Source organism: Petromyzon marinus, chromosome 2, assembly GCF_048934315.1.
Source record: "Petromyzon marinus isolate PM22_M1 ecotype Great Lakes invasive population chromosome 2, UKy_Petmar_22M1.pri1.0, whole genome shotgun sequence".
Classification (NCBI taxonomy): Eukaryota; Metazoa; Chordata; class Hyperoartia; order Petromyzontiformes; family Petromyzontidae; genus Petromyzon; species Petromyzon marinus.
Window position 1 is genome coordinate 3510395 of NC_133668.1, and position 27258 is coordinate 3537652.

The 27258-nt window shown below is 48.5% G+C and overlaps 1 protein-coding gene across 2 annotated transcripts; it reads left to right on the forward strand.

Moving 5' to 3' along the window:
• The first annotated feature begins 3658 nt into the window (after positions 1-3658).
• On the forward strand, positions 3659-25653 carry LOC116949419 (uncharacterized). Of its 2 annotated transcripts, XM_032966736.2 has the most exons (13): positions 3659-4994; positions 9311-11020; positions 12019-12126; positions 13560-13685; positions 13809-13918; positions 14148-14206; positions 14924-15090; positions 15564-15692; positions 16663-16708; positions 17159-17196; positions 19679-19763; positions 21431-21596; positions 22329-25653. In XM_032966736.2, exons 1-13 carry the CDS (start codon positions 4652-4654, stop codon positions 22446-22448), a joined length of 3207 nt encoding a protein of 1068 aa, XP_032822627.2. In that variant the 5' UTR covers positions 3659-4651; the 3' UTR covers positions 22449-25653. The 2 variants fall into 2 exon arrangements, with proteins under 2 accessions (XP_032822627.2, XP_032822638.2); XM_032966747.2 differs by lacking the exon at positions 12019-12126.
• The last annotated feature ends 1605 nt before the right edge of the window (positions 25654-27258 follow it).

Consider the following 27258-nt stretch of genomic DNA (forward strand, 5'->3'; position numbering starts at 1 on the left):
GAGTCCGATTCGCCTGCCGATACCACCAATGCCCCTGGCAATGCCGTTCCAGAACGTCAGGACGTGTGCAATGTACGATGTGAGGAGGAGGATGTGGAATTTCAAAAATATATTTTTTTATTTGACAAAAAAATAACCCGCATGCTGTACTGCTTCGCTGTGTCCACCAAGTTGCCCAATGGGGTGTGGGAGTTTACGGGCTCCACAGGGCTGCCAAATGATCGCTCCCCCTCCACCCCCACGGCCTGCAGAGCGCTAACACGATTGGCATTTCCCTTCTCTCCCTTTCTCGAACGTTCGTCGCAATCTGGACGTTAGATCGTTGTCGTGCTTTTTTTTTATCAACACCGCAACCACGCGTCCGATAGGAAAACGGAGCGAAAATATAAAACAATGGGTTTCTGGGGGGGGGGGGGGGGGAGGAGGGGGGGAACTCTTTGTGACGTCGACATGAAAGCACCTGCTGAGGACATCGCGGACGCGCGGGGGGGGGGGGGGCAGAGCGGGACGGAGTGGAGGAGGTGACGCCAGTTTCCACTTATTGTCGTGGGCAGGCTGCCTCCCCTTCATCGGCCTGGTTATCAGGGCTGCTCACCAGAGCCTTGCATCCATCAGGGAAGTCACTCTTTCCACCAGCTGGCAGCTCTCTCAAGATGAGCGTTGGTTTTGAAAACTCTCACCCACCCCCCCCAGACACGCTCCACCCCTCCTCGCTCGATGGACTGCTTCGAACTCAGTGCTGTGATTACGCAGGTGACACAGTGAGGGAAAAAAATATTTGATCCCCTGCTGATTTTGTACGTTTGCCCACTGTCAAAGAAATGATCAGTCTATAATTTTAATGGTAGGTTTATTTGAACAGTGGGAGACAGAATAACAACAAAAAAATCCGGAAAAACGCATGTCAAAAATGTTATAATTTGATTTGCATTTTAATGAGGGAAATAAGTATTTGACCCCTCTGCAAAACATGACTTAGTACTTGGTGGCAAAACCCTTGTTGGCAATCACAGAGGTCAGACGTTTATTGTAGTTGGCCACCTGGTTTGCACACATCTCAGGAGGGATTTTGTCCTACTCCTCTTTGCAGATATTCTCCAAGTCATTAAGGTTTCGAGGCTGACGTTTGGCAACTCGAACCTTCAGCTCCCTCCACAGATTTTCTATGGGATTAAGATCTGGAGACTGGCTAGGTCACTCCAGGACCTTAATGTGCTTCTTCTTGAGCCACTCCTTTGTTGCCTTGGCCGTGTGTTTTGGGTCATTGTCATGCTGGAATACCCATCCACGACCCATTTGCAATGCCCTGGCTGAGGGAAGGAGGTTCTCACCCACGATTTGACGGTACATGACCCCGTCCATCGTCCCTATGATGTGGTGAAGTTGTCCTGTCCCCTGAGCAGAAAAACACCCCCAAAGCATAATATTTCCACCTCCATGTTTGACGGTGGGAATGGTGTTCTTGGGGTCATAGGCAGCATTCCTCCTCCTCCAAACACGGCGAGTTGAGTTGATGCCAAAGAGCTCCATTTTGCTCTCATCTGACCACAACACTTTCACCCAGTTGTCCTCTGAATCATTCAGATGTTCATTGGCAATCTTCAGACGGGCATGTATATGTGCTTTCTTGAGCAGGGGGATCTTGCGGGTGCTGCAGGATTTCAGTCCTTCACGGCGCAGTGTGTTACCAATTGTTTTCTTTGTGACTATGGTCCCATCTGCCTTGAGATCATTGACAAGATCCTCCCGTGTAGTTCTGGGCTGATTCCTCACCGTTCTCATGATCATTGCAACTCCACGAGGTGAGATCTTGCATGGAGCCCCAGGCCGAGGGAGATTGACAGTTCTTTTGTGTTTCTTCCATTTGCAAATAATCGCACCAACTGTTGTCACCTTCTCACCAAGCTGCTTGGCAATGGTCTTGTAGCCCATTCCAGCCTTGTGTAGGTCTACAATCTTGTCCCTGACATCCTTGGAGAGCTCATGGTGGAGAGTCTGGAATCTGATTGATTGCTTCTGTGGACAGGTGTCTTTTATACAGGTAACAAGCTGAGATTAGGAGTACTCCCTTTAAGAGTGTGCTCCTAATCTCAGCTCGTTACCTGTATAAAAGCCACCTGGGAGCCAGAAATCTTTCTGATTGAGAGGGGGTCAAATACTTATTTCCCTCATTAAAATGCAAATCAATTTATAACATTTTTGACATGCGTTTTTCTGGATTTTTGTTGTTGTTATTCTGTCTCTCACTGTTCAAATAAACCTACCATTAAAATTATAGACAGATCATTTCTTTGTCAGTGGGAAAACGTACAAAATCAGCAGGGGATCAAAGTCTTTTTTTCCCTCACTGTATATATATACACATGTCCACGTGAACAGGGCGCCCACAGACCAGTGGTATAGTTATCAAGTGTGCAGGAAGTGCAACTCGCCATCGAACGAGGGCGGTCACTGCACCATGCGCTTTCAGATGCGCTTCTGCGGCCGTCTGGAACGCTCTTCCTTCCGATATTAGGGAGCTACTGGAGTTATGCACTTTTAAAGGTCGATTGAAAACTCATTTCTTTAGAACTGCTCTTTGTGTTTTAGTTTGTTGTCCTTCCGCCGCACCTTCGTTTAGCACGGTCGGTTTGGTACGGTGCGAATAAAAGAAGTTCAACATACGTACATACAACTATCCCCCAGAGCACACGGGTCAGAGGGACCCAGGTACCAGGTTACGAAGAGGGAAGAATATTTCACAGGGGCCACCCCCATTTCATTCCGTGGACCAGGACCCATGCCAAACGTGCTACGGCACCGCCAAGATACATGTGCACACGTCCCCTGATCTTGACCGTGTTTTATACAATGCTGGCAGTACAAGAGGTCGCCTAACGGCTCAGGGTGCAGGGCACTCAAACGGCACCGTTGAAATCCTGGGTTTGAGTTCAGACTCCAGCCACGTGTAATCAAACTGGGTTCTCGAGGGGAGAGAGTTGTCTCAGCCTAGTCACATGCGACTGCCAATTAAAAAAATCCACTTGATTTGGCTCATTCCAGCTATGAGAACTATAACAATAATATTGGCTTAACTGTCAATGCCACTCAAATGTCTTTGTACAGCAGATTTGGTGGGAAAGTGCAGCCTTTAATGCGTATACAAAAAAAGGTCACTTGAAGGGATCTCATAAGTAGTTCTCTGATACCCACTTCCGCGGGCCAATTCTCTAACCCCCCACCGTGCAATGCGTCGCTTTGCGAGAGCTCTGAATGTCTACTTTGTCCCGTGACGCGACGCCGGTAGCACAATTGGAATAGGACTGTGAGAAAAATGCGAAAAACAACGTACAACTGGCAGTGTATCGCGCAGCAGCATTGCAGCTGCGCCGCGATGGCACGGGGGGGGGGGGGAGGAGGGCCTGATAAGCGGCTCCGGTTGGGGTCGGATGCCTCTGGCTGTGGCCGGAGGCGTGGAGCCGGTGTGGCTGTCCTGTGTTGTGCTTGGGGCCGTGCCTGCCGCCACCCCCCCCCCCCTGACGGCCGCCACTCGCTGGCAGACACGGGGGGGGGGGTCTGGGGAACCTCGCGATTAGCCTTGACGCCACGCCAAGCAAAATCTCTGTTGTTGTTTCAGCTTGGATTATTATTCTTTTCCTCCCGGGGTATTTGGCTTAAAGGTGTCATACTGTGACCCACATTATGGGCGCCGCTTCGCGAGTGGTGGTTGCGCGAAATTCGGTATCGCTTCGTGGCAAGTCGACGGCGGTCGTCCTATGGAGACGGCGGCACGCTGTCATGGGAATGTGGAATTTCCACACGCCGTTAGATGAGCGCTACACAATGCCCACTCCTCGGCAATTATTCGCGGCGACTGTGTGGGCACGCCGATCGAAGCTCGAGAGAACAATGTGCGAAAGGGAGAATAACAGTCTTGATTTGAAGCTTTCGTGACTGCAGGAATCCATACTCTTTGATTCTTTTCGTAAAGTCACGGATTTTTCTACCTACGCGACTTTACCGAAATAACCAAAGAGTAGGGAGAATAAGCTCTGTTTTTTTTAATCTTTATACTGTACGCATCCATGCGCCTGTTTCCAGCAGCAACAACAACAAAAAAACCACATCACCGATGTTGATTTAGGTCAGAGTGATTTAAAAAATCAAACGCCGGAAGGCGAGGAAGCGGCGAACCAGAAATCTCCCCCCCCCCCAAAAAAAAAAGCACTCGGCACAGAGAACCACGGGCTCCCAGAGAGGCGAAGCGCCGGTCGGCAGACACCCCGGGACAAGATGAGCAGAAGAAGGCCATCGTCCTCGGTGTGATCTCGCGGACCGCTCGCGCGCAAGAGCGCACGAGCGCGTAATCTCACCAAAACACGAACGTCTCGTATCCTCTGCTCGCGACAGGAAAAGAGTAGCGGCGAGGGGGGGGGGCGGTTGTTTTGAAAATCTGCCAGGCGGCGTGGCGGCGCCACGTCATGTTGCCGGCCCACGGGAGACACCGAGGAGGAAGAGGGAGGAAGACGACGAGGAGGAAGACGACGAGGAGGAGGTGTCCACCTTGCATCGCCGCCGCCGCCGCCGCCACTCTCCGCTCCTCACCGGCGACGCGCGCCTGAGGCCGTGGCGCGGAGCCACGCTGACGCGGAGTCCCGATACAGCATGCGGCATGCCGCTCCTGAGCAGGAGCGTGCTCCTCTGCAGCCTGCTGGCGTGCGTGGCCCACACGGTCACCGCACGGGGCGGCCACGCGGTCACCGCGGCAGAAGCCACGGCGACAACGGCAGCAGTACGGGGCCAGACGGAGGCCATAGCATCAGCAGTAGCACCTGTACAAGGTCGCATAGGAGCCACCGCAGAAGCAGCTGTAGCGACAGCAGAAGCACCACAGGGTCTGACAGATGCCACTTTAGCGACAGCCGGAGTAGAAGCAACAGCAGCAGCAACAGCACAAGGTCACACAGAGGCCACGTCAGTGTTCACTACTGTCAACATTCTCTCCTCTCCGATTGGTAAGTGTTGAGATTCCTGATACTCGGCGTCTCCCTGCATGTTCATTCTGCACTGACGCTGCAGGCTGTATTGATGCTGATAATATTGGTCGCGAAAGACTACGTGTTAAAGTGCATCGATGTTTGTTTGTCTGTGTGCATGTACGCGTCGACGCTGTTGTTGACGTTTAATGAGCGTGTTTAGTTGTTACTTTTGATTGACAATAATTCCGAGCAAGATCTTAGTGAAGAAGAAGGTCTCGAACTTGTTGGAGAGACTTCCTAGGTGAAGGACATCCGTTGTTGTGACGAGTTTATTTATAGAGCCTTTCAAACACCAAGTGCATGCGTCATGCCAACTTGCCTAAGTTTAGAATGTTATAAAAAATATATACATATATAAATACCTTTTGGTAAAGTTATATAATGAACGTGAAAACAATGTGGGCGTCACCTCACCAGTAACCCACACGTGGAGTTTAGTAAAATATTGACAATAAATTATGAAAAGTATTGACTTTTTCCCTTCCAAACGTGAATATTGTGTTCAAAGTACGGTGCGAGCGGCCATCTACAGCAGGCCTACCTAACACACCCACACGTGAGGAGGAATGTCTTCGTTCAACATCAACAGAGCCGACAAATAGCGGGGCGGATGAGAAACACGGTCACTCGCCAACCACAACCGGAGCTTTCGAGAGGCTGAAAATCGGCTTTGTGAAAGGCCGAGCGTGGAGAAAGGCACAGCTCTTGGGAATAATGCAGAGTTGGAAGAGATGCCTTGTCTTCGCACCCACTGAATAGCACAAATTCAAATGTAACTATCATTTGGCCAAAAATCCCAAACGCTGATAAATTACCTGAAAATTACTCGATTGGGATTACATGCCAACGTTAGCCTAACACTCTTCCTACCGATATTCGGAAGCCACTGGAGCTGTGCACTTTTAACTCTAGATTGAAGACGAATTTATTTAGAACTGCTTTTTGTGCATAGTTTGTCGCACTTCGATTACCACGGTTGGCTATGTACGGTGCGAAATAAGTTCAACAAACACACGTACATACAACGTTGCACGTTCACTGGGAGGATTTGGTTGGCTGACGCAGCCCAGCGGTAGCGCTTTAAGACGCTTGTTAGAGAGGTTTACGGTTCAAATCCAGCAACCGCCCCTGGTTATTACCGCGGTGCTTATCACCCAGAAAGAAAACACGCGCCGTCGAATTCACAGTGGACGATGCAGATCCAGTGACCTCATTCGCAAGAGTATGCCATTGTGTGCCGGCGTCATGGTCCGAATTTGAACAAAAATTATCCACTAATGACTCGATTGGAATGTACATGGCAATTATCGCCCCTTCTGCAACAACTTGGCAGGACCCTCTTGAAAAAAAAAACAAGTCTTGAGACTCTTGGCAAGGACCCTCTTGAGACATCATGAGACTTCATGAAGGTTTCCTGGGTAAACATGCACAATATAACAATAACTAAATAATATTCAGCTTCTTTGGTTCTTTCGGTAAAGTCCATTTATTATTTTATTCTCATTCTACGTGACTTTACCGAAAGAACCAAAGAAGATGAATCCTTGCAGTCACGAAAGCTTTAAATCGAAATATTCAGCTGTACAAAATTCACCATCAAAGTATGAAAATTGCTTTGTAAGTGGATGTCGACAGATAGGATGGGGATCGATAGCCAAACAAAAGTGTTGGAATGTCAACCGGGAGAATTGAATGCGGACGACGCAGGGGTGACCAAACAGATGAGTTAATGAAGTCAAGGCTCAGGTACGATGCAGTGATACGAACGACAGCGTCACAGGTCTAATGGCAAACACGTCTATATGATTGCACAGTTATGTTTATTTGGACAGTGAAATCCTATCATATGCAGAGACTGCGAGGGTGGTTTATCACTCAAGATGGAGCCGATAAGCTGGAGTAGTGTCATCACCCTCATTTCTTGCAGAGGAAACAGACATACATGTACGTGGCAAAGAGAGCAAAGCGAAAACTGTAATGGTCAGCTAAGAGATAAAAATTGGCCATGATCTGTAATTTCTTCGATATGTGAAGGCTTACGTTGAAAAAAAAAGCGTTGACTAAGCAAGTTAATTGCATTTGTATAATTTAGGTAAACTGTATTGAATGCATAATTATTGAAATAGGCTTTATACATCGGGCTATGTGGGATGCTGCCCACTAGTTTGTAATTTTTCCAATGACGTCCTTGGGCTTAATCAGCTTTCGTAACAGGAGTGGATTGAAAATGGCCAAGCGTAGATAATTCGTATGATAACAAATGTTTATTAGGACAAGATGAATGCCATAAACACTGCACCGTTTTGTGAAATACTTTAAGCTATGTTTCTGTGGCCTTTACATCCATGCGTGGGGATTGACGTCGCGCAGAAGTGAAACCTTAATGTGCGTGCGGGGAGTTGCTTCTGTTGAGCACGCGTTAGAATGTACTTTTGTTGTGATGAGGCCTACTATAGGCCTGGAAAGTTATATAAAAAGAGTTACAATTGACTAAATTATTACACACACACAAAGATGTTGAATCTTAATGGACTCAGGGCTGGTTAGATAGAGGATATTAATACGCCATGTACGTGTACATTATTTTGAACTTCTTTCGCACCGTACGTAGCCACCCGTGTGAATCGGGGGTGCGGGGTAACAACAACAAACTATACACTAAAAACAGTTGTACAGAAATTAGTTTTCAATCTAGATTTTTTTAAAAGCATATGTTAAAAAAAATAGCCTGCGTGAAATTGAAAATACGTCAGAAAATGTTATTCAGAAAGGTTTACACGGTGGTATGTATAATACGACAAAGCATTGTTGGAGTGTAACTTTTCTCATTTTACATATTTGTTCACAACTATTGCTGAAGCAGCGATAATACGATTCATTGCCATTCCGTATGCGAGTGAAACTGACCGCTGAGCCGGTGTCTCCAACACTCATTCGGATCGCCACCTTTGAATGTCACAAAATATGAACAAACACAGGGGCAGATTTATATCTAGAAACTTCCCAAAGGGAGGCGAGGGTGACGGACCGTCCAGAATATTCAAGCACAAAAGTCGTTGCTGTTGTATTTTATCGCCTTAAATAGGACCAGACTTTCAAAGTAAAATTAACACAATTCTCTTGTAAATATCAATTAAATACCATTGCCCCTCCCCCCCCGAATCCACGACTGGACAAACATCATGCACGACAGTGTTGTACCGTACTTCACGGGCGCATATCCTGGCAAAATAGGGTGTGTGGGACAATGGCATTAAACCACGCAAACAATGAGACCTCGCTTGGTACAAAGTCAACAAAGAGTTCTATGTTTCTGAGCTCGACACAAGTAGAAAATCACGTGACAGTAGTAGGTAGCCGTGGGTGCCATGCTGTTGAAGCCCGGTAACTGAAACTTGTTGGAAAAATCTTATTAGAATTTATATTAAATACATTTGTTCATTGGTTCTTTCGGTAAAGTTACGTAGAAAGAAATTTAATTAAATAATAATAGAATACGGCGTTTCCATTGCAACACAAGCAACCATCATCAGGTACAAATGAATGAGAAAATAAACATAGTAAACTTGGAAATATAATGCAATGTGCCTGTCTGTGTGTCTATGTTTTGTCTCTCTCTTAAATGTAGCAATCTTTGGAAGAACGTTAATCAACCAGGTGGGGTGTTGACTGTTGTGTTGGCCGACCCTCTGTGTTGTATTGCATTACATTTCTAAGTTTACTAGGTCTGTTTTCTCTTTCATTTGTACCTGATGATGATTGCTTGTGTTGCAATCGAAACGACGTATTCTATTATTATTTAATTTCATTTCTTCATACGTAACTTTACCGAAAGAAGCAAATAATAATTCCTGCAGTCACGAAAGCTTCGAATCTAGTTTAAAAAAAATGTGTTTGTCCTCGTACATGTACCCTCTCCGTATGTCCCAGCCCCGTTGGTTGTGAGTCTCTGGTCAGGTTGAGCCGTTTGAACAGAGCACGTGGTGTCAAGGTCTCACATCGGGGCTGCCAAACGTGCCCGAGCTTGAAAACAGGAAACTTTTGACACGAGCTGTTCTGCATAGGATGTGCGTTTTTCCGGGTCAACTGTCAATGCTTAAAATAATAATAAAAAACGGTCTATTAACACTTCACCCCCTTAGAATGTAGTTTAACGGTACCCAGATTGTATTGGGGGGCAAAATAAAGCAATAAACCTACTGTTAGTGAAGATGAATTGTGATATCCTGCGTGGTAAACAATGTTGTGTTTTACAATTTATTTGAAGCATTCCTCTTAAATTTCGTTAACAGGTCCAGGCGCGGCCCAACAGATTACTAGGAAAATTGCGCCTTCGTCACAACAAAGAGAAGCTTCCACACCGACGACTTTTACGACCGGAGCAACGATCACCGAAGTGACTGTGCTGGGGGAAAGTCAAACGAGCGAGGCCTCCGGTGCGCGGCGACGCAGCAAGCCCGCTGACGTTTCACAAACGGACGCGAGCGGTTCTTCGAATGGCGCATCCACCCTCGCAAGCGACCCGGGTGATCTTGCCGGTGCCGCATCGAGCGCAACTGGATCAGCGGGGTCGCCGTTGCTGCCGCGTTCAACTCCGAGAGAAATTTCCATCGGTACCCCCACGTCTGCGACCGACTTGTCCGCCCCGCCGCCTCTGACTGAGAGCAACGCGACCGTTTTCACCGCCGCCACTCACAGCGCGCCCGCTTTGCCCCGTTCACCCGCGGCCAGTGCGCACGACCCTGAGAGGGCTCGTCTATCCGCGTCGTACTCTCCGACCGAAATCGTGGATACTGCGAGAGGCCGAACGATCGCTTTCGGTCGGGATCCGACTCGACATTCAAAGGGTGAGCAGAGCCCCGACGTGACCATCGCGACGCTGCCCAGGGTCGCGCAACCGCCCACGGCTTCGGGTGGAACGGAGGCCACGAGTAGCGGCGCGTTGTTGGTGTTGCAGAAGATCACCAGGACACCGGTCGGTAGCGGGGGTGACAGATTCACCGTCACTCCTGCAGTGATTACGTCCGAAGCAAATTTGGAAAAAACTGCGAATCCAGTAATCACGACTGAGCTGTATGCAAGCCACTCACACTCGTACAATAAAACTGCGATGATAACAGAAATGACTGAAACAACATCTACAGCGCCAAATGAGAAAGAGCTGTTTGTAACGCACGGGCCTCTTGGCTTACCGACTGGCACGACACCAACACAACAAAGTGGAAAGGATGTCGACTCAACAAGTGTCGCAAAATCTACAGCAGCTGTAGACATGTGGTGGCAGCAGAATGTGTCTGTGGACGCCAGAGATCATTACACATCGACACAGCCACAGACTCACAAAGAGACAGACCGGGTGAGCCACGGAAACATTTCTGCTACTTTAACAACTTCATCAAATCACGAAAAGTTCACCCAATCTACCACGGACAACCCAAGCCTCATTTGGAGAGTCACAAATGAGGTGCGGGAGACCGCGTCAGCCAATTGGAGTCGCTCCACAGCTGCATCAACACCGTTGGCTACAACGACAGAAGCAGATGTGCGCGATGAAGACAGAGCCACCTCCGTGCCTCCTTTCCACCGTGGGACAGCTGGGAGCACGTGGGGTTATTTGAGTAGGACGGCTGCCACCGAGTCCACAGCCAAGAGCGTGAATCCCTCACAAGCTGCTTCCACGTTGGCGGCGACACACGAGCCCTCTCCGGGCCAAGTTTTTCCCAGTTCGGCATCAACGCAGATTATTGTCACCAATACCACTTCGAGTTACGCCACCAGAACCGCGCCCACGATTGGGACAATGAAGGACCCACAAACCACACTGGGAGATGGAGCAACTTCGACGGCTACGTCTGCTCAGCATGTCGGCAGCGAGTCCAGTAAAAGTTCTGGATCGAGTGAAACGACTGCTTTAACAAATTCGACCATCGCGGCCACGCGAGCGACACCCACAAACAACGAAACTGCCCCTCCAACGCACCTGTCAATTGCCACGTCACCAGGTGAGCGTCCTTCATGAGTCACTCCCATGTAAACCCCGAGTAATCACTTCACGGTGCAGGTCGAAAAGAGAGTTGTTGCTCTTTCACAATCCGTTAGCTTGATTTGCCAATTGCAGTTCACCTGGTGTGTTTAAAATTTTACATTTTAATTACCAAAGGAAAGAAAAAAACATCCTAAATTCACCAGATCTCAGAAGCTAATCAGGTTTTAAACCTGGTTTTGCTTACATTTGTGACAATCGGGAATTGCCAGGGTGATGTTGGGATGAGATTATGAAGTGGTCAGGAGATGGTCGTGTTGCGTGTCACCCCGTTATAAGCGTGGGGTTTCTCTGGGCACTCTCGTTTCCTCGCGCGTGCCCAAGGACTCGCTCATGGAATTGGCAAAACATTCTCATGCAGGTCCCTCCTGAAAAAGTGACTGAGCGGTGACACTTTGCTGGGTAAATAATGATGATGATCATCATCATTAATCAAGCCGTCACTATCTTTCATGGTCCTGTGATGTAACAAAATATTAAACAGCCGCCATTCGCCACGAGGTGTTCAACTGTTTTCATGTTACCAGGTAAGGCACACTAAGCTACAATGCTTTTTTTCAGAAGCGACCTGGCCACAAATCATGGCTTATCATGTGAAAGTGTATATAGCAGTCAAAGATTCTCAACGCATGTTTCTAAATGTGGAGGGAAAACCCGGAGGACCCAGAGAACAATCCACGTGACTACGGGGAGAACATGCAAACTCTAAATATACAGGCTTCAGGGTCGGGATCGAGACCACGACCTCCTGTGTACAAGGCGAGGGCGTTAACATCTCGCCACCGTGGCGCCCCAAACAAGGTGAATAAGAGATGACCAGTGTGCACAGAGGCACGGAGAGATGCACGCTTGGAATTGCATGAAGGGACACAATGAGTAACGCACGGATTGCAGAGGAAGTGAAAGTGACTGGGTAAATTATTGGAAACATCATTATTATTATTAAATTCCCTGTAGGACCCTGCTCACAACACAACTGCAAGAACGGAGGAACATGTCGCAAGAACAATGGCAGTGTGACCTGCCAATGTGAGGACGGCTGGTCTGGCATTGATTGCAGCGAAGGTACTATCGTTCGCATCGGAGTGCTTTTTTTCCCTTAGCCTCGTGTTGACAAGCCACGCGAGTCGGGCCATAAAAACATCTCACCCCTTCATCTTCCTTAACACCGCTGCAGAAAATAACGAAAATTTGGGTTAACGGTTCAAGCAGTGGCCCTTCCTCAAAGCAAGAGAGATGTAGCACTTCAGTATTTTGATTGATTTACAGTTGCCATGATTTTAGCAAAAGAGCGTGGACATTGAGAAGAGTTGATGCATGAAAATAGTTGTCAATTATCAGAAATCGGGCATCAAACTCTACGTGGAAAACAATGTATTTCTCGTATTTATTTAAATTATGGGTAAATAGGCCAATGTACGATTATGGCACTGGACTGAGGGACACGCCAATGTGTTACTATTAAAGCAGGGACCTTTTGCTAATTTCCCTTGGCAGGTGCTGAGCCATTGGTAAATTTCCACAGTCCTATGGCAGAGATGCACGGTATAACCTGACCACCACAATGAGCTTGAGAGGGAATGTAGAGTGAGTCATGGAATCAACGCCAGCCAAACTCAAACCACTATAAATGGGATTTAACCAAATGGCCCAATGTAGCAGATTCCTCCGAAAAGACAATCCTGAGATTTCTTGGTCAAAGGACAGTCTTCGACATTCGTATTGTTACCTGTAGGGAGCAGTGGCACAGTGCGCCGTGAACCCGGCGACCCGAGTTCAATTCCCATCCATTGCGAGCGACATTCCAACACGGTCCTGGGTCTCCACCACCTTCACCAACCCTCATTGACCCAGCGTGGTGAAGCCTAGGGTCACTGACTCGGCCGTGGGGAGGCCTCTATCCAGCAGTAAATTGACAAAAAGATGTAACCGCTGTTGCTAGTACTACCACCTTCCATTTCCACAAAAAAAACATCGCACCTCCTGGCTCTGACATTCCTTCTCGAAGACGCCGATGTAATCATCAACCGCGTCAGAACATCAACAGGCCCGCTGCGCACATCGCCTTACAAAGAAATGTCGTTATTGTTATCTCGTGGAAAATTAAAGACACAAGTCACGGTGAAACGACTGTGGCCATGCAACCGAAATTATGGACCACACATTAAACCCATAGAGGCACACAGAGACACAAAAAGAAACGTACATTAAAGACAAGCCACAGCAGTGCGACTGTGGCCATGCAACTCAAACTATGGACCACAGAGTAAACCCACCGTAGCCTGCGCTCCTTTTAACGAAGTAGGAGGAACAGCAAAAAGCCCTCTCTCTCTCTCTCGCCGTGGCTCGCAGACCTCCACATCTGAGCCACATTGCTGCTGCCGCCCATCGCGCATGGGCGGAATAGCCCACCGAGCTGTACGTCGCGATGAGCACGCTCGGCCACGTACGGTATGCGAAACAAGTCCAACGTACAGCGCTTTTTTTTTCTGTTGCAGACGTCGACGAGTGCTCGAAGAACCCGTGCCCCCTACCGTCAGCCGCCTGCTCCAACGCGCCGGGGTCGTTCGCGTGCAAGTGCCCGCCGGGCTACGATGACAGCACGGGCGGGGGCTGCGTGCAAGGTGAGTGCGCCGGGCGGGTAGCGAGCGCCGGTTGCCTGCGCGATGCGGGGGCTTCATCGGGAGGCTCGGCGGAGCGCGTGCCGATGTGAATAAAGAACGTGCAAATGCATCATTGTGTTGCAGTGAAGGTGTTTCCTGGCATTATGCGCACGAGACGACCATTGTTCGAAAGGGGCTTCAACAACGGCACGACTTTTCCCAACAAGCGAACGCTCCTGCAGCTTGTCAGAGTGGTAAGCTTAATTTCGTGAAATAAAAAAATGCACATGGCTTTTCAAACTCGCACAATAGATATTAATTTTGGAATTGACTTTTAAAAAGATCAATGTTTTGATGCAGAGTTCAGAGTTCTCGCAGTCATAGCTTCTCGTGATTAAATGTTGCTGTATTAATGAAAGATATTGATTCATATATTTTCGGCTCTGGCTAATTTTTGCATGGGATGTTGTTCACATATCACAGCTCAATGAATCTTTCAAGGACCTCCATCATTTTGTTAAATCAGTTATTAATATCACAAGGTAAGCAATACTCAAACATTATATTCGTGCATATTCTATAACTAAATAACACGTAGCATTTTATATAAATTGTGTCTCGGTGGCTTAGTTGAGCCACAGATATATACAATAGTTCAATTTTACCATAATGTTATATCCATTGCATTTACACTACTGCAAATACAAAGATCCCCCATATAGCCTTAACAGACCATTGGGGAAAGTGCTGTTAGCAAATAGCAACTATGAAAGCCGCGCGACACGTACACATACAATACCGCTTAACATATTCCACAACACTGCTCTACGTATACACGTGCCCCTGCCATAGAAATGTATAATTTCCACCACCGGCTTAGGTACCACCAACGGACTTGAGCACTGTCACATGAAGTACAGTCTGTTCTCTTATAACGCGTGTTTTCAGAACGGGAATTGGATATAACGCGATTGAGTGAACAGCAAACTGCGTCGTGCGAGTGGTAATAAGCGGTCGCACGCCTGCATCGGCGTAGCATAACACAAGGCGGGATGCTGCTGGATGCTTCTAGATGCTGACTGTGCTTCACCCCAACATTATATATTATTTATTAGAACGCGATTTTTCCATAACGCGGCGTTCTTCAGGATCGCAACTCGGAGAACGCACTCGGACTCCTTTGAGCACAGAGGAGATGCACGCAAAGGCGCTTGCAACAATGTCACCTTGACTGTCGCGTGTGCGCGTCACGAACGAAGGGCCGACGGCGCGACGGTGCGCGTGTCCAACCTCTTCGGCGCGTACTCGGCGGCAACGAGCGAGGGCGTCGCGGCGAGGATCAACGGCTTCGTGAACGCCTGCCGCGGCGGGGCGAGCGCCTCCCCCGTCTGCTCCTTCGCAGTTCGGCACGGGCTGTCGTACGAAGGCAAGGAGGGGCAGCGTCCCAAGTTCGCGCGCCCGCGAGCGGCCGACGCCGCCGCACGTTTGCGTTCGTGGGTGTTTTTTATTTTTTCGGCACCGATCACTGGAACCGGCGTGTGCCACGACGGTGGCGGTAGCGGCGGCGTGGTGGTCGGCGCTACGCCGCGGCTACGAACCCGGCGGACCCGAGTTCGATTCCCGCTCGCGGCCACCAACACCGGTGACGGTTATCTGAACCGGTCCCAGGGCCTCCCCGAGGTCGACTCAGCCTCAAATGGGTAACCTGGTGCGGTGTGTAAACACATTGCCCGTAGGCGTGGTGCTGGCCACCCACCGCCTCGTGTGCCGTGCATGCCTTCATCGGTGCTGCTCGCTCACAGCACTTGCACCTAGCAGTCTGTTAAGGTTATACGGGGGATCTTTGTCTTTGATGACGTTGCCACCACTCCCCCCGACCCCACCTTCGTGTGAGAGCAGCGGTGAGCCTCTGCGACGGTGACGCGTGCGACGCAAAAACCAGCGAGTGTGCTGACTCGGGCGGATTCGTCAGGTGCACGTGTAAGACGGGGTACTTTAAGTTCAAGGACACGGACCGGACCTGCCGAGGTATGAACTCAAACACTCCCGATGCGCTTTTCGGGTTGGACTGCGTCCGGGGTGGGGGGGGGGCATCACGGTGGCGAGATGTTAACTACCTCCGCTAGGTATACAGGTCGTGGGTTTGATCCTGACCCTGGAGTTTGCATGTTCTCTCCGTGGTCACGTGGATTTTTCTCCGGGTCCTCTGGTTTTTCCCGCTATATCTAGAATGAACATGCGTTTAGAGTGTTTGGCCTGCTGTACATTTCCACATCATAGGCCACTTGGTTGAGCTATCAGTTGTGGCCAGGTCACTTCTGAAAAAGAGCAACTTAGCTCAGTGAGCCTTGCCTGGTAAAAAAAAAAATGTTTTACTAATTTGTTCGGCACGTTGTCCATTGTTTCGCTACGTGCGAAGCCTTCAGCAGTTGGAGCGAAACGTCTGACGTGCTAATATTAGCAATACACAAACACGTGATTTACATTCTGAGTCAAAATAGTGGCTTTTGCACTCGTGGGTGTTGAAATTCTTTTGTGCCGTACATAGCCAACCGTGTTAATCGGAGGTGCGGGGGAAGAACAAACTTAACACAAAAAGCAGTTCTAAAGAAATTAGTTTTCAATCTAGTTTTAAAAGTGCATAGCTCCAGTGGCTTTCCTAATATCGGAAAGAAGAGCGTTCCAGACGGCCTCAGAAGCATATGTGAAAGCATGCGATGCTGTAAGCATCCTTGTTCGATTGCTTAGCTATTAAGTGTGCAGGCGGTGCAACAGCACCGGCAACTTACAAGCCAGAACGGTCCAGGTTACAGGCTACGAAGTAGAGAAGGGGAGAGGTGGGGGGCACGGAGGAATTGGACAGGGGGGCCCCATTTCATTCCTTGAAACCAGGACCCATGCCAACTGCGCAACGCCGCTCATTCAAAAGTTACATTTGCAAGGTGGGTGGCTCTGATATATATTCGCTCATAGCAGTTGCCTGTGTCTGCCCTTATAGACTGCGGCAGTGGGTACTTCCTTCGGAACAATGGAAGCTGCACGAGGTACGTTCCATCGTGACCCCGCTGAGTCCCGAGACTCGTGTTGGAGAGTTTGTAAAATTAGATCTTACGAACGAATTTTTTTTCGAGAAATGCATATTACATTATTCGACACGTTTCAAAGGCCCTGACGGAACCCGCGTTGTTCCTCCTGCATCTTGAGGCTGCACCACCGGGCGCAGCCTCCTCTCCAGCGCTCTGGCGTAGGCTTTACCTGGGACGCTGAGGAGTGTGATCCCTCTGTAGTTGGGGCACACCCTCCCTCTGGTCCACCTTTCTTAAAAGCGGCTACCACGACCCCAGGGTGTTCAATGTGCAAGGCTACTGTGTTGTTTTTCACATTTTAAACTCAGAGTTCAAAAAGTGAATTGCGCGTAACATGTTTAAGCATATTTCATTCTATTGAATCAAAGCCCTGTTTTGTTGCTGAAGGTCTGATATTCATCTTTTCAGATGCTCCTATGGCTTTGGTGGTTTCAATTGTGACGATCGTAAGTTTTATACCAACAGCGTGATACACGGACATGGACATATACCGTATATAATATATTATCTGGTGATAATGTTTCAATAATATTTCAATAGTTGTACTCGCACAATAACTACTTTATATTGTATATAAGATGTCATATTACCACGGGGTGTAATGGATACATCTGCAGTGATGTTAATGGAGTCACTATGGCGTTTAGCGCCAGCTACCATCACAAGAGTGGAACTGTGCGTCCTGAGCCTCTCTCTGGCACCAGAGTAGAGGTATGGCATGGAAGCGGACCCTAGGGGGCATGGTTCTGGTGACGGTCAGAGAGAGGGCAAGTGAGGACGTGACAGTCTGGGTGAACCCGAGAGGGCACGTGACCGGGACAGGGTAGCGAGGGGGCCCAAAGGGTGGCTTGAGGGACACGTGGTGCTCGGTCAAGAACCTTCTGGTGAGATCCAGAAGGGGGCGTGGCCGAGGGCGGAGCGAGGCCACGCCCCCTTCTGCTAAGATCCAGAAGGGGGCGTGGCCGAAGGCGGAGCGAGGCCACGCTCGGGAGCATAGAAGGGAAGTCCCGAGAGCGATCGCGGCTGTCTGCTGAAATGGAACCGTCGGTGCTACGTCTCTTCGATCTTCGGCCTTTACACTCGGCTTTGTGGGTCAGGCAGTGTGTTAGCTGACTGACCCGGTTATGTAGTTACCCAGTTGTAGTCTAGTTAATCAGTGTACGTTTATGTAATAATAGTAATAGGGTTGTTCCCCTTTTTTGTAATAAACGTGTTGCCTCCAAGTTCAAGTGTGTGCCTCCGTAGAACCCACTACACATCAATTGGTTGATATCGATATGGGACATGCATCTAATCGCGTGCGAAAGAATATAGTTTCACGTATCCCCTCCAGCCACTAGAGGCCGCTACAACACCACGATGTAAAAAAAACATTGATTCTTAAAACGAACCATTACCCTAAACCAGGGGTGGGGAACGTCCGGCCCGCAGGCCGTATAAGGCACCGCGAAATCATTTGGTGTGGCCCTGCCAAGGCAACCGCAGGCGGAACTCGAAATCCAATGAATCTAGGAGCAAACCTGGAAAAGCAGTTGCGAGTAGCAACATCGTCAATACCAGCTAACATCATCACACGCCTCGCCATCATCAATATCAGCTAACATCATCACACGCCTCGCCAAAGAGAAGCAGTTCCAGCCATCACATTGGGGGCGAGTTAATTAAATGTTTGACCAAATATAACGGGCTAATTTTTTAGTTGATCATTTCGTATGGCCCGCGAATGATGTTATAAATATCCAAATGGCCCTTGGCAGAAAAAAGGCTCCCCACCCCTGTATTAAACTATGACAACGCATTGAATCGCGAGAGGGCGAATCTTTCCACCGCCAATAATTCCCGCGACGTTTGCAGACGATTATAAATTGAAAAGGTCACTGGGGTGTAATTTCTCTGGCAAAAAAATCCTACCAAGGCCTCTGTGTCGTATGACACATTACGTGTCATACGACACAGTACTGTGCATGCATGGCGGGCGCTGGTAGCACACGCCTGCAAACCAGCACTGTGGAGGAGGGGGGTTTTGGTGGATCACACAAATGTTGTAAAATGCCCTTCCCGTGGCTCGCTAGGAGAATGCATTCCAGTACTGCAAATTGGACTCCATCTGTTTCATCTGTATGGGGACAGAGTTTCCAACCCTCGCAACGTGTGGATTCATCATCTTTGGTCCTTTCGGTAAAGTCACGTAGAACGAGAATAAAATAATACATTAATAAAATAACAATAACACAATAAAATTCTCACGACGTTTCATGTTATTTTATTGTTATTTTATTTTATTAATTTATTATTTTATTCTCATTCTACATGACTTTACCGAAAGAACCAAAGAAGATTAATCCTTGCAGTCACGAAAGCTTTAAATCGAAACGTGTGGATTCTCCGAGTGCTCCAGTTTCCTCCCGAATGCAAAGCTGTCAAATAATACGGTTTACCCCGTATTCTTGTACGGGGAAATTGAGTTTTCAGGTCCATAAGGCGTACAACCGTTTCGATGCGGGCAACACAAATAAAAGTGTCTATTTGTTTGTGTTTCTCCCTCATGATGGAACTTTGTAGGATGAACGTTGAGATTTAGAAGGGGCACGGGGTGACCAATATGGTCTGGATTGGTCTGTAATAAGGTAGGGCACTGATAAGGGGTTGACAGGTATGCAAATGTCCTCGCTCACCAATTGGATGAAGGCATCTTATATGTAGAGGACCACAGAGCTTGGGCAATTATTGTTACCGGCTCACCGCCTGGCCACTGCCTTCCTGCTTACCTGTTGTTTCTCGAGCTTCAGACTCATTCTTTCTCTGAGAGCGAGCGAAAACTGTGCGTACTACAAGTTGAAATTACTGCACTATATTATTATACTCCGACAGTTTTTTTATATATTTTAATCTTCATTTCAAAAATGATTACCTCTTGTGCAATTTCAGCCTCACTCCTGGTGATGGTGGCGATGGCAGTCACCCTGTGCTGCCTGTTCCTGGCCATGGTGTGGATGGCGAAGAAGGCGTGTGGGTGAGTGAGCGGCCACCACGAGATCGCATCACCATAGCCAGGGCTTCAGTCCTCGCTCAGTGTCTTCCGAGTCGCGGGTAGACAGAAATAGGACAGGCACCGGACACGCAGCCACAGCCACAGGCGGTGTTTTCCCGCACCATACCGGACAGACACAAATATTAAGCCCTGGTTGTAATAGTCATCAGTTCGCGAGAAGTTTGTGTAAAAAAAAACGAATCGATGGATTGCGTTGGCAGTGGCGCACAAGCACAGGTTATACCAAACCACCACGTCCGTCATTAGCGCTGCCTTAAGACAGAAAGAAACAGAACAGGCTGACGTTTCGATCAATGCCCCTCCTCCAGAGCGGAGATACGAAGCCACTGCATGAATATCAGGCTTTTGTTTTCTGTTTTGAGCGAGAGTTATTGACAAATGTGGAGTTTATTTTCGTTGTTTTGAATCGTTTGCTGGGCCAAGCAACCATCGACGCCTTCCAGGACAAGGGGGGGGGGGGGCGGAAACCAAAAAAACAAAATAACAAGAGGAGAAATTGTTTTTTTTCTGAATTGCGTGAAGAAACTCAGTATCTCAAGAGCCGCGATGCAGCGTGTGGGGAATACGAGACGGTGGGTCCTTACTAAGTAACGCCACGAAGAGAATCCTTAAAGAGCCGCAGCTTCCAAGCCGCGGGTAGCCGACCCCTGGTCTAGGAGTATTTAAAAGGAAAAAAGTGTTGTAATTAAGGTAGAACGCCGCAACGAATTGCCGCAACGAATTGCCGCAACGAATTGCCGCAACGAATTGCCGCAACGAATCGCTTGCGCTCCACTGCTGGCGAAAGGGCCTCCACTGCAGGGAGCTGTGTAGCGGGGTATTTGGCCTCATCTTCCATGGGGGCCAGACGCCTTGGAAGAGGAGGGAGTACCCCGAACGTTGCCCCACAGCACACGACTGTCCGACGTTCCGGGTGTGCTGGCGGTGCGACCGCACTGGAGCACATCGGCCGGAGGGGGTCCGCTGGGGCCACAAAACGAGTGTGGGAATTAGATATGGGGGGGGGGGGCAGGGGAGGGGGGCCCATTTCTGAATCAGAATTTATTTTATCTTAAACTGTAGCCAGGAGGAATCCGATAAGCTGCAAAGTTACAGCAGCAAACAACGCAAATTAGAGAAAAATGTGAGCAAGTCACGAAATATGACTAACTAAATAATAAATTGTTGATTCAAGCACGCGTTTGTCACGCTTGGGCGAGGTAGCAAAAAATCCTTACACCAGGGGACCTATTCAAACCACATTATGGTAAGCTATTGCTCTTCCCACAACTGTGAATATCTCCCTGTAGTGTGTGTGTGTTCTGTGTAGCGGTTAGCGCGGTGTGCTACGAACCTGGCGACCCGGGTTCGATTCCCACTCACGGCCAACACCAGTGACGATTATCTGAACCGGTCCTGGGCCTCCCCTAGGTCGACTCAGCCTCAAATGAGTACCTGAGTGCGATGTGTAAACATCGCGACTGGGGAGACAAAGGCGGCCCGGGCGCGGTGCTGGCCACCCACCCCCTCGTGTACCGTTCCGGCCTTCATAGGTGCTCGCTAACAGCACTTGCCCCTACAGTCTGTTAAGGCTACACGGGGGATCTTTGTCTTTGCGTCTACATGGGGACGGGGTGGTCTGTGTACAGGAGGAGGAGGGCACGGGCTCGGAGGCTCGTGCCCAGCAGGGTGCAGCTCTCTCCCTACGCCGATCTCCCGCCAGCGCCGCCGAGGGCTCACCGGGCACGGGCGAGGTGCGACAGCGTAGGGAGCCGCGTCAAACTCGCCCTGCAGCAGCAGATCAGCAGCACGTCGGTGCGTCGCCTGGCTCGGTCGCGCGCGAAGTGCCACCTCCGCGTCTTGACGGAATCGCCTCGGGCTCGAGCCGCATCGGCCCGATTTGTTTGATGAGACGCGCGAGTGAGCATCTCGGACACGTGGGAATTGCCGAACGTGGCTGGCTGGGAGCGTGGCTCGGAGCCGGCTCGCTTGAGTCGGGGGACAAGCCTGCGACTCGGTGGAGAGTCGCCCAAAAACGAATCTCGAAAAACGTCACTGGATGTCGCTCGATAGACCTTCCACGGGCGGCAAAACTGCCCCGATGCTCAAACTCATTACGCTTCGGTGCGGTGCATTGAGTCAATAGTAACAAGCATTAGTTCATCAGCCTTCCAGACAGCGCCGAGATTTCTCGTTTGAACACGCGCCACTTGATAACGTTGGTCTGGAATGCCAATCGCGGCTGATGGATTCAATTATGTAACTAAGATCATTTACCAGCTACAGTGCTTGTTCTACAGGGTGGTCCAGATGTCTTGTGACCCCCATTTAACTCTCTAAAAGTTCCTTTTTTAAGTAAGGTTTATTTAAGACGAAAATAAATGTCCAAAGGAACAAAAAATGTTAGTGGTCACTTATTTGGGGGGGGGGGGGGGGGTCACAAAACATGTGGACCGCCACTGCAGAGTTAGTATTCAGCGTAGTCGCCACGTGCCTGGGTGCTGCATTTCGCAAACTCCCGCCTCTGCTTTTCCCTTCCCCCTTCAGTCTGAGCGTGCGTCGGAGGTCTGGCGTTACAGCGACATGGAGATGCACCGCATGTCCAAGCTGGGTCGCTACAACCTCTCCTACGTCGGGGACGAGGCCGGAATTCGTGACTACTTCTGACGATCCCGGCCATAACACCACCCAGCCCCCCCTCCACCCCTCCCCCTATATTGTTGTTGTTGTTATTATTTAAGCTTTTTTTTCGTTTGCCAATGTATTGAAGCTGGCTTCAAAGCATTTGTCTCCCCCCACGGTGTATTGTTTGTACGGTCGCTCTCTCGCTACGCGCCCTTTAACGTTCATGCCTTGTTTATGTTGAAGCAAAGCGAAGTGCAGATGGACAATATTCACAGGGCGCCTGAGTGTATTAAGCAAACGCTATGCGGCAAAAGGGGCCTTAAAACTTCAGCAACCACGATGCGTCTTCGGGTTGTACCGCGTTTTGTTCGGCATCATGTCCGACGTTTCGCTTCTTCAGCAATTGAGCCGAGCTCAAATTGACTTGACGAAAACACGTTAAAGAGAGCTAAACAGGAGGGCACAACCACACACACACACAGCCCCACGCACACTTCCCAGGGATAGCTCTGAGAGGTGCGTGCTCCACTCGTACATAGAACCGTCTCAGTGCTGTCGACGTCCAGATGCTTGTACCTAAGTTGCGCACTCCACTACGGAGACAGCACCGACCTCACTTAGGCTGCACGGCTAATCATCATCATGAAGTTACCATTTCACCGGCTGAATGTTGAACGCACTCTGCCGCAATAATGCCGTTCTACAAATATTACATTTTGCCGATGTATTATACTCAATCCATGATGAGCAGCGTTCATTTTCCATTGGCAGCTTTTGCATATAGTTTACGTTGAACTTCTTTCGCAACGTGCATAGCCAGCCGCGCTTATAGCGAAGCTCGCCCAAACATGGGGGGAGCCGTTCCTGGTCTCACAAATTCCGTCCCGAATCATTTGAAAAAGTCAGGATTTTGTCACCGCTGAAAAAAATAAATGTTCTGGCCTTTTAACCGACTCGCGATGTGGGCAAAGGGCGAGGCCATCGGAGCAACGACCATGCCTCCTGGCAGCAGGTGTCATCACGGTTGTTTAATGTTTTATATATATAGCGTCCTTAAAACGATTGTGTCACAAAACTGTCAAATAATTACCAAATGTTACATCACAGAAGGGGCTGAACCCCCCATGTAAGGAACTCGTGAACAGGAGTATTTTAAGTGCAAGAAAATAACAATTAAACGCAACAAGAACGTACTGTCTGAAAATGTTGAGTAGGCGTTTGTAGTTTGAACCAGGTCGGACTCTCGGCTCAACTTCTGTATTGGGCACGGCTAGATAACGCGTGGGCGTGGCTATGTAAAAGTGGGCGGGGTTTCATAAAGGGGAAGGGCTCAACCACGTGCCACCGGTTGAACCTTCCCACGGGGTTTGGGTCGCTTTTTAGACGTGAACCAGCGGTGGAATTGCACGTGAAACATTGGCGGCTTCCTTTGCGCCCATGACGTGTATAACGTTACACTAAATCGGTTTTGTTAGAATGCCGCAACCTTTTACAGTTACTTTGTTTTTTCTGGTCCGGTGGAGTGAAAGCCTGCGGCCTTGCCAAAGATACGCCCCGCGTGCGTAGATTCAAGTCTGGATCAAGAAATGTGAATGGCAAATTAAAAGGCAACTTTCAAAGTACAGTATTAAATTCAAGGTTTTAGTTTACTTGAGAATACTGAGTACATGGATAGAAATACAATAGACATAGAGATAAAGTACACAATACAGTTTAACCATAATTTACAGCCCTTAATCCTCGAGTGGATGAAGACCTCCACGTGCCATTAGTCAGGGGGGGTTTTATACTCATACTTCACCAAATTGTTCAGTGCTGTTAGGTGAAGAGGCAGGCCAAGAGTAGTTAAGAAATCATTCGCCACATCACCTTGGCCGGCAATCAATTCCGGTCACTGGTTTTATAGCGTAGTGCGATACTCTGCGACCACTTCACCAGATGGATGTAGGGCAGTTAAGATGTGGATCTTAGCACCTCGCATCATCTTCTCTTAGGTTCCAACATTAATTATTTTGGTTAATGTAGAAAATGTGTGGGTTTATATCCATACAATTACTGGAATTCTAATATCCCCTCGAAGGGATCTCTCTAGTGGAGGCTCTTTCACTCCAGCAGTAGCGTGTGCCAGCACTTGCAGGGCTGCGCCTCTACCCCGTAGTCCCAACAGTATCTGAGTATTCTAGATTTGAAGCTTTCGTGACTGCAAGGATTCATACTTTTTGTTTTTTTTTCGGTAAAGTCACGTAGGTAAAATAAAATAGAACAATTAAATCACGACGTTTCGGAAGCAACACAAGCTTCCGTCTTCAGGTGGAACAGTCACAGCAGAATATCTGTGTCAAGTGCACAGTTCCGAGACGACTTGGATTATATATAGGTCAGAGGGGGGGAGGAACCAGAAAGGGACGTGGGTGGGTGGGAGGGCTGAGTTAAGTCGCCTTTTGTTAAACTGCACAAAAGCGGGTAAACAACCCTTTTGGTTTTCTGGCGGCGGGGTTTTTTCCGGGGGGAGGCAATGCATGACATCAAGTAAAGACCAATTTTTTTAAACCTAAAATGGAAACTACGAAAATTTCTGTAAAATTATAAGGTAGCTGAAGTTTGACATACAACCACTGAGAAGTGGAAATGGCTGTACAATTAAAAGGCAGCTAACGTTTGACTTGATTTATAACATCTTTCCAGTGAAATTTTGATTTAAAGCTTTCGTGACTGCAGTAATTCATATTCCAGTGGTTGCTCAATTTGAAACCATCCTCTCGGTTGAAGTTGTGTCTATGTTTGTATATCTGGATGGCCTCATGGACAAATCTTTGGTGATAACCGGGAGGTTACACGGCAGAACGAATTCTTCAGCCGTGGCTGATCATTGCTTCAACACAGCGGGTTCTCATGACATTGTGTTCTCTGATACAAAATGACTCTGCAAACCACTTGACAGAGATATTCTGCTGTGACTGTTCAACCTAAAGATGGAAGATTGTGTTGCCTCTGAAACGTCGTGATTTAATTGTTCTATTTTATTTTACCTACGTGACTTTACCGAAAAAAACAAAAAGTAGTATCTGAGTACAAGAAAGTTTGACTTGTAAATGTGGCATCGACAGCAATGATCGAGTGACCAAGCTCTCCGTGATGTGTTCAATGTCGTGCAAGTAGTATTTTATTTATTTGGGGACAAAACTTGGTGCATTTTTGGTTGTATATACTCCACGGTAATTCGAAGAATAAAATACACTTTGCATTACCAGGCCGTCTGCTTGTTACACATTTGTCTGCATATCTTGTCGTGTGCCCTGCAACCAACATTATCATTCCGCTTGTTTACCCACAGAAAGCTTCGCCGAGTATCGTGACTTTTGTTTTCAGGAGGGCCCTTGCCACATGTTTCGCAGTCGGGGAGCGATGCTAGTTCCCCACGTGTGACGATTCCAATTGAGTCATTTGCGTGCAACGACGTCAGCGAATCTTTAACGTCCACTTTGGGACAGGGCCGTCCATATGGCGGGGTGCAGGGCCCTGAACGAAGCCCACCGCGTGCCCCCCCCCTGACGCCTTCAAGCGCAACCGAAAGTACTCAATCTGACACCGTGAGGTCTAAGCGCGCCCCCCCAAAGCTCGGGGCCTGGGGCGGTCGATTCGCCATACCCTCGGGACTCCGACTTTGAAGCAGACGGCGCGTTATTATCTCTACGGTTAAGTCCACGGTTATCACCGCAGTGATCACCGTGGTGATAACCAGGGGCGGCTGCTGGATTCGAACCGCGGAACCTCAGCAGCAGAGCGGCGAACGGAGCTACCGCCAGGCTGAGTAAACCATGAATCACAGTGCGAAAGAAGTTCAGCGTGTATATAGATCTAGGCCAGCGGTTCCCAACCTGTCGTCCACGGACCCTTGGTGGTCGGTAAGGCTATACTACAGGGGGAAATAAACAATAACATCCTCACCTAGGAAGTGTACGATTTAATACGGAGGCGTTCGCACCTGATAGGCTCACAGTGATTACATCACCTTTGTTCCCTGATTTAAGACCGAAACAGGAGGACATATTAACAATTCTGGCTATCGCCTGATGAAGCTGGTTGTATATTCACCAGCGAAACGTCGTCCTCGAATTGTAAGTGCTGTGGGTTTACTCTCCCACAAACCGGTGTGTTGAACGAATAATGAAATAGCACGTTTTCTTTACGTGACAAACCTTGCTAATTGGCTGTGTCGGGTGGTGGCGGGTTTAACGACACATTCATAGTTGCGAAATCCAACTCCAAAAGAAACGTTATGATGGAGAAATGCATGCTTTCAAATAACTAGTAGCGTTTGGTGGTCCGCTAAGTTGAAAGAAGGGCCCGCGCACTTGACAGGGTTGGGAACCGCTGATCTAGGCGATTCTATTTAACATGTTCCATGACTCGCATCTGTTTAAAAAAAAAATGTTTCACCCACATCGACCTTCAAAAGAGTGTAATACAGTTCAATACAGGGTGATGTATTCATAGACACCCGCACTCACCTCTAATGACGCAGCTATATTACTCTGACCTCAATCGCTGATTGAACGTAGTGAGTGCGATGGCTCCGTGTCAAAAAGAGGCAGAGAGTGTTGAAAATTGTCATCGGTCAATTGAGATCGGTGGGAAACGTGTCGCCTTTGAAAACAAATTTTAAAAATATATTTATAATGTATTCACGTTGTTGTCGGGGGGAATGAGTACTAACTACATCTATCAATGGATAACCCTGTACTGTGCTCTATACATTCGGATATTTCTAAAAATGCATGCAACACAAATGACCGTCAGGGGGAGCCTGTGCCAAACGGTCTTCAGACACCAGTACTCATTACACATTTAC

What these genes read in the sequence shown, in the direction of transcription:
- LOC116949419 (XM_032966736.2), top strand. Translation starts at nt 4,652, where the DNA reads ATGCCGCTCCTGAGCAGGAGCGTGCTCCTCTGCAGCCTGCTGGCGTGC. An exon ending in TCAGTTATTAATATCACAAG is followed by an intron (nt 14,207 to 14,923) that starts GTAAGCAATACT and finishes TCACGAACGAAG; the next exon opens with GGCCGACGGCGCGACGGTGC. An exon ending in TGGTTTCAATTGTGACGATC is followed by an intron (nt 17,197 to 19,678) that starts GTAAGTTTTATA and finishes GTGCAATTTCAG; the next exon opens with CCTCACTCCTGGTGATGGTG.